This window comes from Nipponia nippon, unplaced genomic scaffold (assembly GCF_047370975.1).
Source record: "Nipponia nippon isolate SJK-2023a ecotype South Korea unplaced genomic scaffold, ASM4737097v1 scaffold_7, whole genome shotgun sequence".
Lineage (NCBI taxonomy): Eukaryota > Metazoa > Chordata > Aves > Pelecaniformes > Threskiornithidae > Nipponia > Nipponia nippon.
Genome location: NW_028262391.1, coordinates 19,104,791 through 19,120,647, shown reverse-complemented (window position 1 = coordinate 19,120,647; position 15,857 = coordinate 19,104,791). Strand labels below are relative to the sequence as shown.

Below are 15,857 nucleotides of genomic sequence, written 5' to 3'. Positions count from 1 at the left end.
AATCATTCAGGAACAGAAACAGTCTGCACCTCTTGTGGCCGTTTTGGACTGCAGCGCTGCTCTTGGTGCTCTGGCTTGGACTAATACCTCAGAAGGTTTTGCAGTTCTGGTAGTCTGTGTCTGTCTGCCTCCCTCTGGAAACGGATTTCTGCTTTCAAAATGGTGGTTGGCAGAGGCTACGCTACACCTGAGCAGGAGCAGAAGAGTACTGGCACACGTAGCACACTTTTATGGCTAAGTCAGAGGAGGTGCTTCATAATTTCCATACAACGGTGCAAAATATTTCAGTCAGTCACTCTAATTTTCCAAGTAACAGATGTGTGAATGCAAATATGGCGCCACTGGAAGCGCTGGTTGGTCCCTGCCTGGGCTAAAACTGTCTCTCAGGGTAGTAATCATATAAGGATATGCCTACACAGACAGGTCCATCCTGCCTGTCCTCTGAGCTGCTGATCAGCTCTGGTGCAGAAGCCTTGTAGTCTTGGTATGTGAGACACCGAACCTGAGCTAATATAGGTTATCTTTATTTTGCAGTTACTCTCTTCTGTACATTTGAGCAGTGGGCCCATTCCTTGGTAAGCAGCAATCTTTTTCTGCCAGCACAAAGTGACCTTAAAGCCAGTGCACTTGGCCATGATGGATCCCGCATAAATGTAGGAGAAACTGCCAGGGCCCTGTGGTACCCCGCTGTATCCTCACGTGTAGCAATTTATGAACAGCCATGCACAAGTCCAGACCTGCCTGAGGCTGCCCTAATCAGTGTTGCAGGCAAGACAGAACCTGCACAAGGACTAAGGAATGTCAAAGCTGAAAATCTTAAGTACAGCTTATGTCTCGCGTCATAGTCAGCTCTTACTGTCAGCGGGTAGCAGGACTTTGTATGTGTGATGTCTACACTCGGGTCATCTTTATTTTTTAAGCTACGTGTTTAAACTCCATGTTAGCCACCTGCAACCCTTCAAATGCAGCCACATAAAGGACTCTTCCTGTTAATTCTGCCTCAGGCATTGGTACTTAATGCATCATTGATACGAAAAAGTGAGCAGATTCATCAAAGCGTGTTATAGAGGCTTTGGAGAAGGTCGCATGGTAATACTATTTTTTGTGCCATGGACATACTACTAAATGTCGTCTTTCACATACCTTAAATTCTGACACATTTAATCCTCTCCTCCCTTCCTGTAATAAACAGTAGCATTGCCATCTTGCTGTAATGATGTTCTTGCATCAGCTTTTAAGCTCAGTAACCTCAATAAATCATAACTGGTACTGTGATTAAAGTGAATTAATAGCATGCCCAATTCTGTCAATACTACCTTTTCAATTCTGTTTTCCTGAGATTTCTTAAAATAGATGGTTGGAATTCCAAGTTCAGAAGCGGCTATCCACTGCAGGGTGGCTCGCAGCTCCGCATCCGGGCACTCGGGTTCCAGATCAAAGTTTATCACCAGTAGGTCCTTTTGACAATTGGCTGTTCCCACTGAAAGCCCAGAAGTACTTTCTGGAAAAAATAATCCCAACAGTCACTGTGCAATTACTTGTGTTAACTTCAAATTGTATGCTTTAATTGATATGGTTCAACTTACCCTCTGTATTTTCTGTCTGTTCTTTAAGGAAAACCTTTTCTTCTACTAATTCACTTAGAAACAAACAACAACAAAGTTTATTAGTGATATTTAGGAACAGTTTACAGCATTGCTTCGTGATGGATAAACTTCTCCCCCAATGTAAGACCTAGAAAACTGCAAGAAAAAAGTTACATAGGATGAAATAATAAAATGAGGAATGTTATTTAATCTGTAAATCAAGAAAAGCTATGGGAATTGCAGCATTATTCCTGTAACAGGATGAAGTACGTGTACTGGTTGCGCTGTGTATTATATTTTACCAGGATCTGTGTATCTTTACAGTTTACGTAATGACAAGCAAATGACATTATGGTAAGATGCAGCAAGTCTCATAACCTGGGGGGAAATACTGAACTTCCAATGTCTGCGTTTTGCAGTGCTATGCTCCCTGGCTGAATCTGTTCCAGCCCTGCTTTCTAGTTTAATCTTTCATAGTTAAATACAATCATAACTATCTATGACTTCAACTACTGATGGTTTTAAATACATTAGCTCTTTGGATAAATTCTGTTTACATCTTGCAAAAATTTCCGAAGTTCTTAATTTCTTATGTACCATTTCTTTCTCATTAAACTACGGGAAGCAAACTCCTGGCATGTGGTCACTGCTTCAGCTTCCATTTCTGAACATAATATCTATGTTTGTGTACGTGTGGCAGGAGACTGCAAATTCACTATTGATGTCACAGCTATTGCATTTGCTTCATCGCTCCTGGAGGGACAGCACGCACAGTACCCATTTCCAGACTGTTCCATTCTGTCCTCAACTGGGGAATGCTGCAAGTGTAAGATTTTGTTTCTAGCATGGGAGGACGCTACTCTTGCCACCCTCGTTCACAGGATTTCAGAATCTCCCCCAAGGCTTCAAAGAGTCAAGGTTATATATACTCGTGCAGTGGTTACTGCAAGATGTGAGAGGAAAGGATAACATGGCAGCATGCAACACATGGTTTGTCATGACTTAGAATCATAGGTGTTTAATAACTTCCTTCCCATCAGATTTTTTTCCAGTTTTCTGTTTGAACAGCAGATGTATTCTGTGCCTTGACTTTGATTTGTGGAAGTACAAACTTCTCACACCTATTGGCTAACACCTGAGAATAGGCCCTGAAGGCTAACAAGGGGAGTCAGAAATGTATCCCTTTGGTCCTCGGAAATAAAAGGGAGAGGGGTCATCCTTAGGAATGTGTGTAGGAGGTATCACTGCCTACTGTGAAGATGGGAATGTTTTCACAAGGTTAGTCTCCGAATCGGCAGCTGGGAAAATGCATGTAACTCTACAGAAATAGGAATGCCCAGACATGTTACAAAAAAAGAGCCTCTTGAAAGCAAGACAGTGGTAGTATAGTCTGGTAACGAGCTGTGAAGATTTTCTGATGTCAGTGACTTCACAAAGTCCTGTGTTCAATGCATGATGTACAGTCTGTACACTTCTGCAGTGGCCATGCCCTGACTGCATCATGGCATTCACCAGTTGGCAGGTTATACCAGGTTTCAGGGTCCCAGAATCTTTAGGCAGGTACTTGCACATCTCTTGATCATTTTATTGCATGCTCAGTAGAAACATGCCCAGAAACAACCGGTAAGATGTACTTTGGGCCAAATTATTATTACTTTTGGAAAGAATGTTATCGTATTTTTTTCCTTTGACTTTAATTGATCCTTATTTGCTATTAAAGTAAAGATTTGATAATATTTGAAATTATTTGGAGAAGAAAGTTCGCACAATGGGAAACTGATACCGCAGAAAACTCTCTTTAGGCAGAGAGGTCGGTGGGTCCATATTCCCTGGAGAGGTCCACCTGGGCGGGCTTTCCTGTAATCTGTCACTGTCCAGTGCTGTCACTCTGCACAGACAACTGCATGTGCTTTTTTCTGAAACTAATGGCAGGCTCAGCAGCAGGTGCAAAGCAGGGCTTGGCACATTTTAGGTGGCGTAAACTATTTGCAGTTAAAATTAGACTAAACATCAAGTCTGACTTCAGTGACTACTTACTTAATCATAGGAGAAGATGGCATGTTTTCCTGATAGATTTCCAGGTCCATAATGCCAAGACTGCTAGTTGTGCTGCTGTTGCCATTGCTGACAAAGCAAAAGTTTAAATATTAGTGCCAAGCTGCACTGAACATGTCTCCATACATCTTTTTAAAATTTATTTATGTACAAAGCAAAGTGAGGAGGCTGCCCCCTGTTATGCAGAGTTCCACAAAATCAGTTGTGCTCAGCAAGTGGTTCCCAGAAAGAAGCACACTGATCTTCTCAAAATAATGAGGCTTTTATTAAAATAGTTCTAGGTGGAGCATTTATCAAGTGATGCTGTAAACTGGAGAGAATAAAAAACTGGACTATCTTCTTGTGAATGGCTTATGCAATGAATGTGTGGCCTCAAACAAAAAAACAGTCTGCATGAGTCCTTGAAAAGAAGTACTATCAGGTCCGGAGATGTCCTGGAAAAAACCTGCAGAGATTCAGGTACCTCTGAATCTGAGTTATAGCAAGGCATTTGGTTCCCATCATACTACTTACCTGCTGGGTGACTCCATGCCTGTAAGCAGCAGTAGTTTCAGTGTATTACATCATACCCCAAATACTAGCGGGGATCTGATGGAACCCACAGGTACAGTGATGGCCCCTGATGTTTCTGACTACGCTGAAAGACTGAGATTTTAATTAAAGCCAGTGCTCATTGGGACCAGTAATATGTAGAAGTATTCTCTTTGGCTTCTTCACAAGAATGAAGTATTTCATCAGAATATTTGGAAAAAATAGTACCAGTTCACTTTATAACATCATTATAAATTTGACAGTGAATGTCTATGCAGATATCGTAGTAGTCTGATGAACAGGGTGTGAATTTGCTGGCTGCAAGTCAATTAGCACAAACAAGTTCTGTGTGGCCAATCAACTTGAACCTCTTAATTTTTACTGCAAAAGCAACTAATAGTATTTTTCCTTATATTAGAAGAATTGACTAGACAGTTCCTTTCCCCATCAGATTTTTCTGAGTCAGTGTCAGCACACCATGCATTCAGACTTGCTGTAGCAATTTCTGTTTCAATGCAGAGCCAAAAGACACAATACATTAGCGCTCTCAGCCCAAGGACTTTGTCAAAGGTTGATACTTTAATAATGGGACGAATGTTCACCCACACTGACAGACAGGTTTTGTTCAGTATTTTTTCAACTAGCCAACAGTGCTCTCTGACAGAGCCTCTTTCTCCTCCTTGCTTCATTACCAGTACTGTCTTTCCTCCTTGTCGTCTTAATACCCAAGAGAAAGATGTAATTACCTGGCAATATTTTAAAATCTAATCTAAGACCATGTGAAGAAAAAGCCTTGCTCAATTTGAATTCATAAAAGGGCTGAAGTCAAACTAACATCACTTTATACAAACTCTAAGGACTAGATAACATCTTTAAACACATGTCCTGACTTGAGTAGGAACAAAAAGCAGCACGTTGCAATGGGAGCTCTGGAATTTATGCTGACTCAGGGGGAACTCAGTTATTCTCTGTTGATCTGCTCCCCTGTGCCAGTCTAAGCAGATCTGGGCTCTGTCTCTGCTCTCAGTGCACAGATACCCGGTGGGAATAGCAGCATCATCAGTCTCAGCTAAGGAGATGCCAAAATAAACATTATGCAAATAGTAGCAAATAAATCAAAGGAAAGACCGTAGCAAGTAGCTTGTCCAATGGCCCTTTCGTTGTAGGACTGAGGCACTTGAGTGGTGCCAGGAAATTTTTTCCGTGTCTGAATCTAGCTGCTCACCAATAATAAAAAGACCTGGCTGAAAACCAGAATGTGGCTAATTTTTTTCCCCTTTTTTAAAAATAAAGAGAGGAACTCTGTCATTAGGCTTTCTTTACAGTATTCTGAATAAAGCTCAAGCTGTTGACCCTCATTCCTGATGCATGGTAGTCAAATCATTGGCTTGGTTGATTAGACCATATTGTACACTGAGAACAGACGATATGGGTACCTCAGGGATCGCTCGCTGAGCTGTAAGTAGCTACTTGTGTCGTCAGGATTGTCCTCATCATTAGCTAGCTGGGACCAGCTGCCAGTGCTTTCTTCACTGCTGCTGAGATGGTTTGGAAATTCTTCAGCTGTTTTTGTCTCTCCTACGATTTCAGCATCCGGTCTGCTCTGAGGACTGTTGCTGGTAGGGTGACAAGGAAGGCACATTGATACTGTAATATAGGCAAACAAACTGGTGCCACCAATCTTCAGGCAACGCTGCTCATTAAAGTCAACCAAGCTGCAAAATTATACAGATGCAAGAGACTGGACAAGCTTATAATTTATACACGAAGTCCAGTTGAACATATGGTCTGAGGTGCTCTTAAAAAAGGATCTTCTTATGACTGCTATAAACAAACACAAACCAAAGTAAGCCTTATGCTGAAATACGCATAGAAAAGGTTTAACTTGTGCAAAAAGATTTTACGTGTACAAAAAGAACTGCTCACTGTGTAGGCCTATTGCTTAATGCGCTTCAGCCAATCAGTGGTTGAAATATGTGATTTACGTTTGTGCAGAATGACAGCATTTCTTGGAAGTATATATTGGCACTAAATCCCTGTCGTACTAATGGGTAAGTTTCTTGCCAGGGTTTTCTACTCCGTTAGCATTGTAGATCCAAAAGAGGTCTAGAAGTAAAAGTAGGAAAGTATTGTGGGTTGTGACTCACTAGTGACTCTTAGCCTTCTGTGCTTCTTAGGATCTTTGCTGCTTAGGTTGGGGAAGGACAAAGTATTCTTTTTCTAGGTAGGTGTGCAGTAGGTAGTCAGAAACCAGGCTGAATATGGAGCCCAGACTGAGTTTAGAAAATACAGGGTTAAGGGAAAAATGCTTTATAATTCTGCACACTTGACATATGTCGCACACACATATTTATATGACACATATAGATACAGACTCCCACAAACGCACACAAAACCAAAAAAATAAATACTATATTTACAGTAACTTTTCAGAGCCAAACTGGACTTTGTGAGTCTTACCGTGGGACCTTTGATATGCAGGCAGAAAAGTATATAATAATCCAACCCCCCTCTTTTTGGATGATAATAAAGAATTAATTACATCACTGCAGTGCCAGAATAACAATTAAAGCAAAACTGTAGTTTTATTGTATTTACTGAATGGTCTGCATTTGCAACTTTGTGATTAAAGCAATGTGGTGTGCACTGGCAGCCCTCTGCAGGATCCCTCTAGAGAAGTTCTTGCCTTCAGACTTTTATCTATAGTTATGACTGGGGCGCCCTGCCTTCAGTTAGAGCAAGAGATCACCCCAAAAACTCTATTGCTCCCAAGTAATTAACTTGATTAAGAATATACTGGGACAATATCATTGTGGATATCACCTTTTGCCATGCTCTCACTCTTGGGACAACTGAGAAGTTGCTGCATTACTGCTGGATGCTAGAGAGAGAGGCAGCCTCCTGCACAGGGAGAAAGGGACTTGTTTGCCTGAGGGCCTCTGCTCTGCCAGGCAGTCAACATCTGTCAAACAACTACGCCTGTCATCCCTGACCCCTCAGGTACAAAACTCATCATCTGCAGTAACATGAAGGCACTGAGCAGCCAGGTCGCAGGGTAGCGGTGTTATTCAGATTTTTAATACAGGGCAGGTAGCACCTAATATTCAGTCCAAAACATGAGAGATTTTCATGGGCGTTGTTACTTGGCATTTTGGGGTTTGTTTGATTCATTATGCAATTACCTCTCAGACTAGCGATGCTTTGAACTGACAGTTCCCTGCTTCTGAAGTCAGTTGGAACGGTTTCTGTGTATCTGTGACAGGACTGGGTCTGTTGCACCGCCTACGTACAAGAAACAACTCTTTTTCCATGCTGAAGACCTCTTTCCCAGGCCTGCGTGGCTTTTTTTTTTTTTGTTTCCTCCCCTCCTAATTGACTGTATGTCTGCTTGATATTTTGCCTGGAGTGCCTGTATCTACACTAGCAAGTGATTTCATGCGATAGGAGTGGATCAAAGCAATTGGTGCTGATGCTTTTATAACTACATTATATATATATATTTAGGTTTTTACATCAGCCTAGACTTGGTCCATGCAGCCATGCCGCAAGCGATTCAAATCCATGTGAAGAACCGCTGGAAGCTTTGCCTTCCCAGTAGGGGTACAAGCACATCTGGTACACACTTGTGCAGCTTCTAGTTGAGATTCCTTTAAAAGAAATATGCATTGCATGCTGCAAAGAGAGTCAATGCATGGAAATGCACTTGATTCAGAACTGCACTGCATCGCTGAACCAAAATGCTCCTGTAGGTGTAGCCTCTGGATACTAATTCTGCCCAACCAATCCTATTGCTTTAAACCTCCCATAGCTGCTCCGGGAACTCTGCATCAAAGGCAGAGGAAAAGCTGTTATTAAAGGGCTCACAAACTGTGCGAAAATAACTTCATTTTCAAACAGTCAAGATTCCAAATAGGTAGATTTTGAAATGTATCTTATTAAAAGCGGGTTGCGTTCGAAGGAAGAGGAAGGTTAGTGGGGGAGAGTCAGTATGAAAGAATAGCGACACTATGATAATTATCCACCTAATTGCTACCATAACACAGGAAAGTACATGCTTTCTCAGTTCAAGCAGAGCTTTGTCAAAAGCCAAAACAGAGCACTGTCTAGAATAAAATGAGCTACAAAATGGTTTCTAACACTAGCACCTGCACTCTTTCTAGCACTCTGAGATAATGGGGTGCTGCAACACTGCAAGTGATTGGCAATTTAGATACCATTAAAGTAACAGATACGATGAAGAAGTATAGTTAAAAATAGGCAGTGCCTTGAGGGAGAGCCTTGCTCTTAACCTTATAGCATCCACAGCAATCTTCTACATTGGCACTGCATTCTCATACTGGGTTTACACTTTGCCTTAACTAAAGCAAGTTGCAGATTTCTCAATAGAAGGAGTACAGCTGTGAGGAGAGGGTGGTAAGCTGTTGTATAAACTCTATGAAATGAAATTAAATTAAAATAAAATGAAATTTTATTTTTTTATCTAAAAGATATCTCTTATCGAAATTCTACCAGAGAAGTCTTGAACCAAAGGAGGTGAGGGGTGTTTTAATTACTATTTTATTTCCTCCACTAAAGAATTTTTATTACTTGTGGCTCCAGACTGCAAACACAAAGCTGAACTTCAAGCTCTCAGAAGTCTGGTCTTGTTTCCAGGTACACAAAGCATTCGTTATATGAACAAGCATAGCAGAGAACTACAGGTCCAATTCTGCTATCTTCTGTTTTACACTAACACTGACTTTTTTTTTTTTTTTTTAATTGAGATATCAGTCATCACTAAATGAAAGTTCAAACTTCGTCCATCTTTCTTAAAGAAAGACTTAAATATCTGTAGAGGGAAAACTCACTTGTCTGTGCAGTATTAGATTTGAATCTCGGAGCCATAGTATTGTCATATGCAATGTAAGTTTGCTCTAGAAATTGGCACTGTGAGATATGATTGGGTGATTTTATGCCATTAGAAACCTGTAGTCAGAACTGAACCTGTTTATTTCTTTAAAAGTGCTTCTCTTCTTCTCCATTTATCAAAGTAATTTTTACTGGGAAATTAAAACAAATGCTAAAGCAACATGCTGATTTGCTGTTTTGTCACTTACCTATTTAGTAGGGAACCGGAAACCATGTGTTTCCCATCAAAAGCTTCTGGAGGCTTTTCTTTGTTTTGATGCTCCTTTCCAGAGGGGCCACTTGAAGTTAAGGACTCTGCGTCTTTATCTGGCTCATCTCGTTGATCGGTTTCTATCTGAATTAAAGGCACTTCCCTGCGCTGACCTGCAGGGAGGCATCCAGGGCTCTTCGTATGCTCTTTTTTCTCATCCAAATTTACTCCATCCCCTTTGGGTTTTGACTGAATCTGAGTTGCGCTTTGGGGATGTTTGCTTTCCAGCACGTGTTCTCGGCTTGTGTAATCAAAGGAATCCTGCTGGACAACAATTAAATTTTTACCACTTTCCACAATATTTGCAGCCAGTCTGTTTGCATATTGTTCCACATGTGGTGGGGAATCACTGTGAAACTGGTCTGCCTCTGCAGCCTCTGCCTCACCTGCTATGATTTTGTTCTTGCGCATTAGAGATTCAATAGAACTTGCCCATGTCTCGTGAATCAACATATCTGTTATCTGGTCAGTCTTGCATCTTTGGTACAGGCATGAGTCAGACTTGCAAAGACCTGAAGAAGCCACGGTACTGACTGGCTGTACACTTAAGGAATCTTGGTGATGGTGGGCAAATCCATCTAATGAATTTGCCTTCACTGGGACATTGACTGTTAGCCTAGAGCCTGATGATCTGCTGTCAGGCATTGACGACTGCCTAAAGCAAAAAGGTGATCGTAGAGAGGGTGGTAGCAAACTGCCGCACCAGTCCTTGGAATTCCGAGGGGAAGATAAGTTATCTTTATTTTCCTTTTCTATTTCTCTTAGCATATACCTATAAAATTCTTCTGTTATGCTTTCTGTGCTGGACTGTTTGGATGGACAACTTGGTCTTACATTAAGATGACCATTTTTCTTGGCTACCTGTTGCAAAGCAGAAGTTAAGATGTTTTTTGCATTTTTTCCTGCGTAGTAATCCAGTAATAAATCAAAACCTCTTCCTTCATTTTCCATCTGATTCACCATAAATCTTGAAAATTCATCTGTAATGCTTTCACAACTAGACTGCTTTGAGACAGAACTTGTCTGGCTCACAGGCTGACCAAAGGTGTTCGTTAGGCCTAGGGTATTGAAAGAGGCTTTGGAGTCTGAGTCCTCCTCCGGTATGCTCTCACAGCTTGAGGCCTTGGCTCGGCTCCATCTTTCACAGTGCAGCCTGTTCCTGGGGTGGTTTGGACCTTGCCAGATGCTATCAACCACAGAGAGTTCGGTGAGGTTCATGATCTTGGCGGCCACTTCATTTGCAAAGATATTGACTGAATCTGGTGTGTCCTCAAGGTTTATAGATTCATCGACTACCCGATTCATCAATCTTTCCTTTAGCTCAGGGTGCTCATCTGTTTTTCTTTTGATCTCACTAAGTCTAGGTGCCCTGTGCTTCCGAACAACTGAACCATTAGCATGGGTTTCCTTTTTCCTTTTCATGGTTCTGCATGATAAACTCTGGGTCACCAGATATTCATTGCCTCTCTTCCATGCACAGAACCAGGGTTGCTTTCCATTTGAATTTTCAAGACAAATGGCAGCTATTTCTGTTGCCATAGAGACAACTGTTTCTGCCAATTCTTCTGCAAAATCTGTTATACAATATTTGTCCCCTGAATGTTTCACCTGTAGTACAGGCTGAGAAGGAAGCAAGACATGATTTCCTAATAAAGACAAGCTAACCTGAACATCGTTATTTAGCACAGCATCACACTTGTGCTTGGCCTGGTTTTCTGCATTTGTGGTGGCACTGGAAGACCGCTGTTCTTGGACGCCATGCCTGCATTCATTGTTTGCAAAGGGATTTTCTCTGTCTGAAAATGATCTGTAGTCTTTCTTCTTCTGATGATTGTTACTTTGATTTGGGGATTTGTAACAGTCTCGTGAGGTTCTTTTCAGGTATCTTTTCTTGGGAGATGTTTTTGCAACAAGTGCGTTATGCCCTGTAGTTCTACTTGTTGGTTCTGAATTCAGTGTGGCACTTTCCTTGCTATTTACATCTTTCATATTACTTTTCCTAGTGTTTGTGACATTTCCAAGATCTTTGCTAGCACCAAATGGCTTAACAGTGGAGTGATCAAGGGGGCTGTGCGAAGTTTCAAGTGCTGTTGCCTGTGTTGGCCATCCTTCTGCTCTTGTTACTTTCTCCACTTTTGTGCCCTCGGAAAAGAGAGGAGAACACTCTTCAACCTGTCTTATGTCATTCATCTTCTTGCAAGTGAAATATATTACATTAAAAAGCAACTCGTTTGCAGTCTCCATGAAAATGTCTTGCGTACTTGAGCCATTTTCTGAATGGGGGTGTAGCTGTCTCTTCTTCCTAACCTCTTCAATAGAATGTCGTAGAATGATATTGGATAAGTTTTGTGCCAGTTCATCCCTGATTACTTCATCAGTGTGTGGAATCTGTGGCCTTGCTGCTGTTTCAATAATTTTTCCATTTATGGATTCCATAAAATGCCCTACATTTTTGTATGTGTTGGGTTTTGTCAAAATTGTCGATGCCTCTTTGAGAAGTGCCTCTGCAATGCTATCATTTAGCTTCTCCATGCTGCTTCCTATAGCTATGCTACAATGAAGAGTAATGGCTGCAGATGTCTGGGCAGCAGACAGAAGTCCACTCGAAGTTGCAGGGTACTTCTCTTCCTTCGTTTCCCCCAGACCACAGACGGCTACAGCACTTGCTACTTGAGTCATGCCACACAGCGCAGATGGAAATGAATATTCTGTGCCAGCACAGTCATCGAGTAGCTGTGAAGATGCTGTGTGTAGCTCTTCATTATCAACTGCTCTGCTTTGAGAGTCTACGGCTTCTTGATCCCGTCTAAATTTTTCTGCAGCTTGGGGGCTGGAAATGGTTCCAATAACAGTGGCTGCACAAGCCAGCGCCACTTCCAGTGCGCTCTGGCCATGTCTGTTTGAATGTTCTTCCTCAAAGTAATCTGAAACTTCAGCAGAACTTTCTGATTCAGTCCAGTGGCACAGGTTGGGGAAGGCAGACCCTGGCCAGTCAGATACATTCTCAGAACTGTCTGGACTTTGCACTATGACAATCTTTGGAAGTTCATTCCACGATCGGGAAGCAGCTACGTCTTCTGACTTACAGGAGCTTCCTATGGAGATGCTGACTGCAGCCTCCTCACTAAAAGTGGGTTGAGACTGTGACAGTCTAATGAACGCATCTTGCAGAACAGATTCTGCTAAATTTGTGGCATACTGACCTGTAGTCGCCTGCTCATTTTGTGAGGGAGGATCAGTTTTCCTGATACCTGCAGAATCTTCTCCATCTGTCTTACTGTTGTGTTTCGCTGTTGGGTGATACAGAGGCTCCAGCTCCTCTTTAGTCATTTTGGTTAAAGGCACATCTTCTAACATGTGCACTGAGCAGGAATTTTCAACCTCATTAGTCAAATTAGTAGTACTACCGGATGAAGTAGCTCTTCCAGCTAATTCCTTCTGCCACAGTATTTCCTGGTCTGACTTATCTTCAGGTTGTAAGATGCCACCTTCAGCCACAACATTCACAGCTTCAGAGACTCTAGTAGCTGCGTTATCTTTATTAATGCTGTTCCCTTCAAGAATGAATGGCAACCTGGCTTTTCTGTAGTGGAGATTTTCAAATCCCTTTCCTTTATTTTTTTTGACATCTGAAGATGCTTCTGAAACACTTAATTTTTCATGACCTATTAAAAGAAAAATAAGAAATTAGTTTTTGCAGAGTACCCTGTAACTTCAAAAAGAAAACAGCTGCACAACTATGTAACACATTGCTGCTCTGTAAAACTACTGCACAACCATGTATCCTTGTCTTCAAACAACAATTTAAAAAAATGAATGGCTGTCCATTTTCTAAATTACAAATAAATATATGCATGAATTAACATCAAGTGCAATTTCTGTGAGCATTGCCACGGCTGTTTTGCAGTACGAACAGTAGCAGAATTATGCTCAGTCCCGTTGCTTTTACCAGTTTTATATTCATCAGCCTCGTTGTCATCCTCGAGGTGCTCAGATGCTGTGAGGAAATCTTCTTCTATTGAGGACACTGAGCAGTTTGTGTCATCCTCAGGCTTTAAGACATGAGTTTCTATCTGCAGCTGTCTCTCCTGAACGAGCTCAAGTCCAATCAGAAACTTGTTTATTTCAAAAATGATGCAGCTTGCGCTGTTTTTCCTGTCCCCCCTCGCACACTGAACCAAGCAGACATCTGCCAGCCAAGGACACTAGAGGGGAAAAGAATCTCAAATAGTTATTTAATTAAAAAATAAAACTTCTTTTAATCTTCCCTCTCTATAAATATCTCAGGAATGTTCTGTTGCAAAGATGCAGTACAATTTGTCATTTAGATGTTTGTAACACAGTGCGCAGTTACATATTTGCCAAAGTAAGACCGCTTGGACTGACAGCTTTTGTTATACAAGCACTTTAGTAGAGAACCCAGCTGTATCACAGAGGCATCTTTATTTTGTTGAAATTACCAAGTTGTTTGTTTTCAATCAACTTGTTTTAATGACAGAGACTGATTTGCTTTTAGCCATGTCAGAGTTGGCCATCTGACATACTGTTATTAATGGCCTCACACCACTGAGTATTACCTGTCTTTTGACGAAGTTGTTTGTGGGCATGAATTCATTTTCAGGATAATTTCTGTTGCAACGCTTGTTTGAAGGCAGCCCGGTAAATACTGGCTGGTGATATTGTTAAGAGCAGGTCACCTTTAGATGTTCTTACAGACTGTTTTAAAATAGTGTTTTATTTTGTTTCTTTGCTCTTCGTCCTCTCATTTGCCCAAAGCCCCATTATTTCAGACCAGTATAACCTCCCACTGGAAGTGGGGCTCTACTGTGCACTGTGATGTGCCTTTACATAAAACTGTCTTACCCAGAGAAGCTGTACAATTAAGTTGAAAGTTGGACAGAAACTGAGAGAAAGGAACTCTTGTTATCCTCATTTTATTGATATTAAAACTGTTGGATATTTATATAACCACAGAGCTAAGTTGATATCTCTGCATGGGACTACGTTTGTGGTATGGATGTACTCTGAAGCAAAGCCAAGCTTTTGCAGCTTGTGATCTTGTGCTTTAACTCCAGGCCCCCAGGAAGGAGCCAGCTTGATAGGAACCAACTCTGGATCAAGGTGGTAGATTCTAAGCTGTGCAAGAGATGCCCTGGGCCCCCTGTGCATTCACACAGTATCTAGCATAATGTAACCCCATCCTAGATCTTTTGAGTGTGAATGCAAAGCAAATATCTAGTAATAAAGGAAGTGGGATGAGTATTATGTTGGAATAGCATGTTTTATTAACGTGCTCTTCCTTTCCACCTAAAAAATGTGTCTGAACAGAAAACGAGACAAATTAGTGTGTTAAAAGTAGAACAGAAAAGAATTTTTTTTAACTAGCTGCTAAGAAATTGTTGCTGAATCAGATGAGAATACACCGTATTGTGAAAAATGTTATTAAAAACAGATGCAGCCTTAGATCAAACGTTCCCCTGCTGTTTCTCCAGTCCACAGTTTGCAGGGTTGTACTTGTGAAAAGGGCTGAGGGGGAGCAGAATAAAAATCCTTGTATGAAAACTACGCAAGTCTCCTTACAAATGCAATTCTCTGGAAAGCCAAACAAATGTAAGGACAAACATAGCATGTGCTTATCTGGCCAATAAATCTCACCCAGTCTCAATGCAAAGCTTTACTCACCTTACAAGACAGAAATTTAGGTTAGTTCTTATTTGTCTCTTGCCTGCACTCTCTCTGAGAAGGCTGCCAGTCTCAATGGCCGCAGTCTTTCGGAGATGGGGATGACTTGGGTACTGGAGTCATCTTGTTCGGACCTTGAAATACCCTTGTGTGTATTGCAGTGGCTTCCCCCCAGGAAAGTGTAGTTTGGAGCTCCACTGCTCCCACCACAGGCTTGTGCTTTTATTTTTTTAAATCTTTCTAAATTCAGCCTTTAGTCACAAGTGGCAAGAAAGCTCAGTAACCAGGAAATTTCTCTCTTTAAAGATCAGCTTATTGGTAAAAATAAAATTCAATGATCTTTGCAATACAGCTGTTCCAGGGCCTGCTTCATGAAGACTTTTGTACACCAATTAATTTCAGTGGAAAAAAAAGTTTTCTGCCTTTTTTTTTTTTTTCTGCAGCAGAGAGAACTGGAGATACCTGTTCGTGTTTTAAGTTTGCTGAGACAGTTTTGTACTCCAGGATAACTCTACAGTTTTAATGAATTTGTTTCCAGTTCATGCCTGGCCAAATGAGATCAGAATCAGGCCAAAAAATACTGAAGTATTTTTCATTCTCTTTCTTTACACAGACATGAACAGGCATAATGAAAGTACAATAAAAATGGAAAGGAAGAAAAAGCTTTTTATTACAATAAGGAGTTAAGCTTCTGGAACGTGTGTATTAAAATGCCTTTAAGCAAATATTATCGTTTGCTTCCTTTCTCTATGTGGTGCCAGTAAGAGGCCTCCAGATCACAGATAGGGAACATTTCATTGGCAATAATGGGAGTGAAGGACTTAGCATGATAACTTTGCCTTTAG

The 15,857-nt window shown here is 41.2% G+C and overlaps 1 protein-coding gene across 4 annotated transcripts in view; it reads right to left on the bottom strand.

Annotated features, from left to right (window-relative positions):
• SPHKAP (SPHK1 interactor, AKAP domain containing) overlaps positions 1 to 15,857 on the bottom strand; it is a 75,995-nt gene that overhangs the window by 3,556 nt on the left and 56,582 nt on the right. For all 4 annotated transcript variants that reach the window (XM_087740182.1, XM_087740180.1, XM_087740181.1 and 1 more), the window contains 6 exons: positions 13,280 to 13,535; positions 9,269 to 12,995; positions 5,609 to 5,788; positions 3,624 to 3,710; positions 1,587 to 1,639; positions 1,317 to 1,501 (listed from right to left, as the gene is read on the bottom strand). In XM_087740182.1, the coding sequence (XP_087596308.1) occupies positions 1,317 to 1,501; positions 1,587 to 1,639; positions 3,624 to 3,710; positions 5,609 to 5,788; positions 9,269 to 12,995; positions 13,280 to 13,535 (4,488 nt within the window). The remainder of the gene's footprint in view (positions 1 to 1,316; positions 1,502 to 1,586; positions 1,640 to 3,623; positions 3,711 to 5,608; positions 5,789 to 9,268; positions 12,996 to 13,279; positions 13,536 to 15,857) is intronic.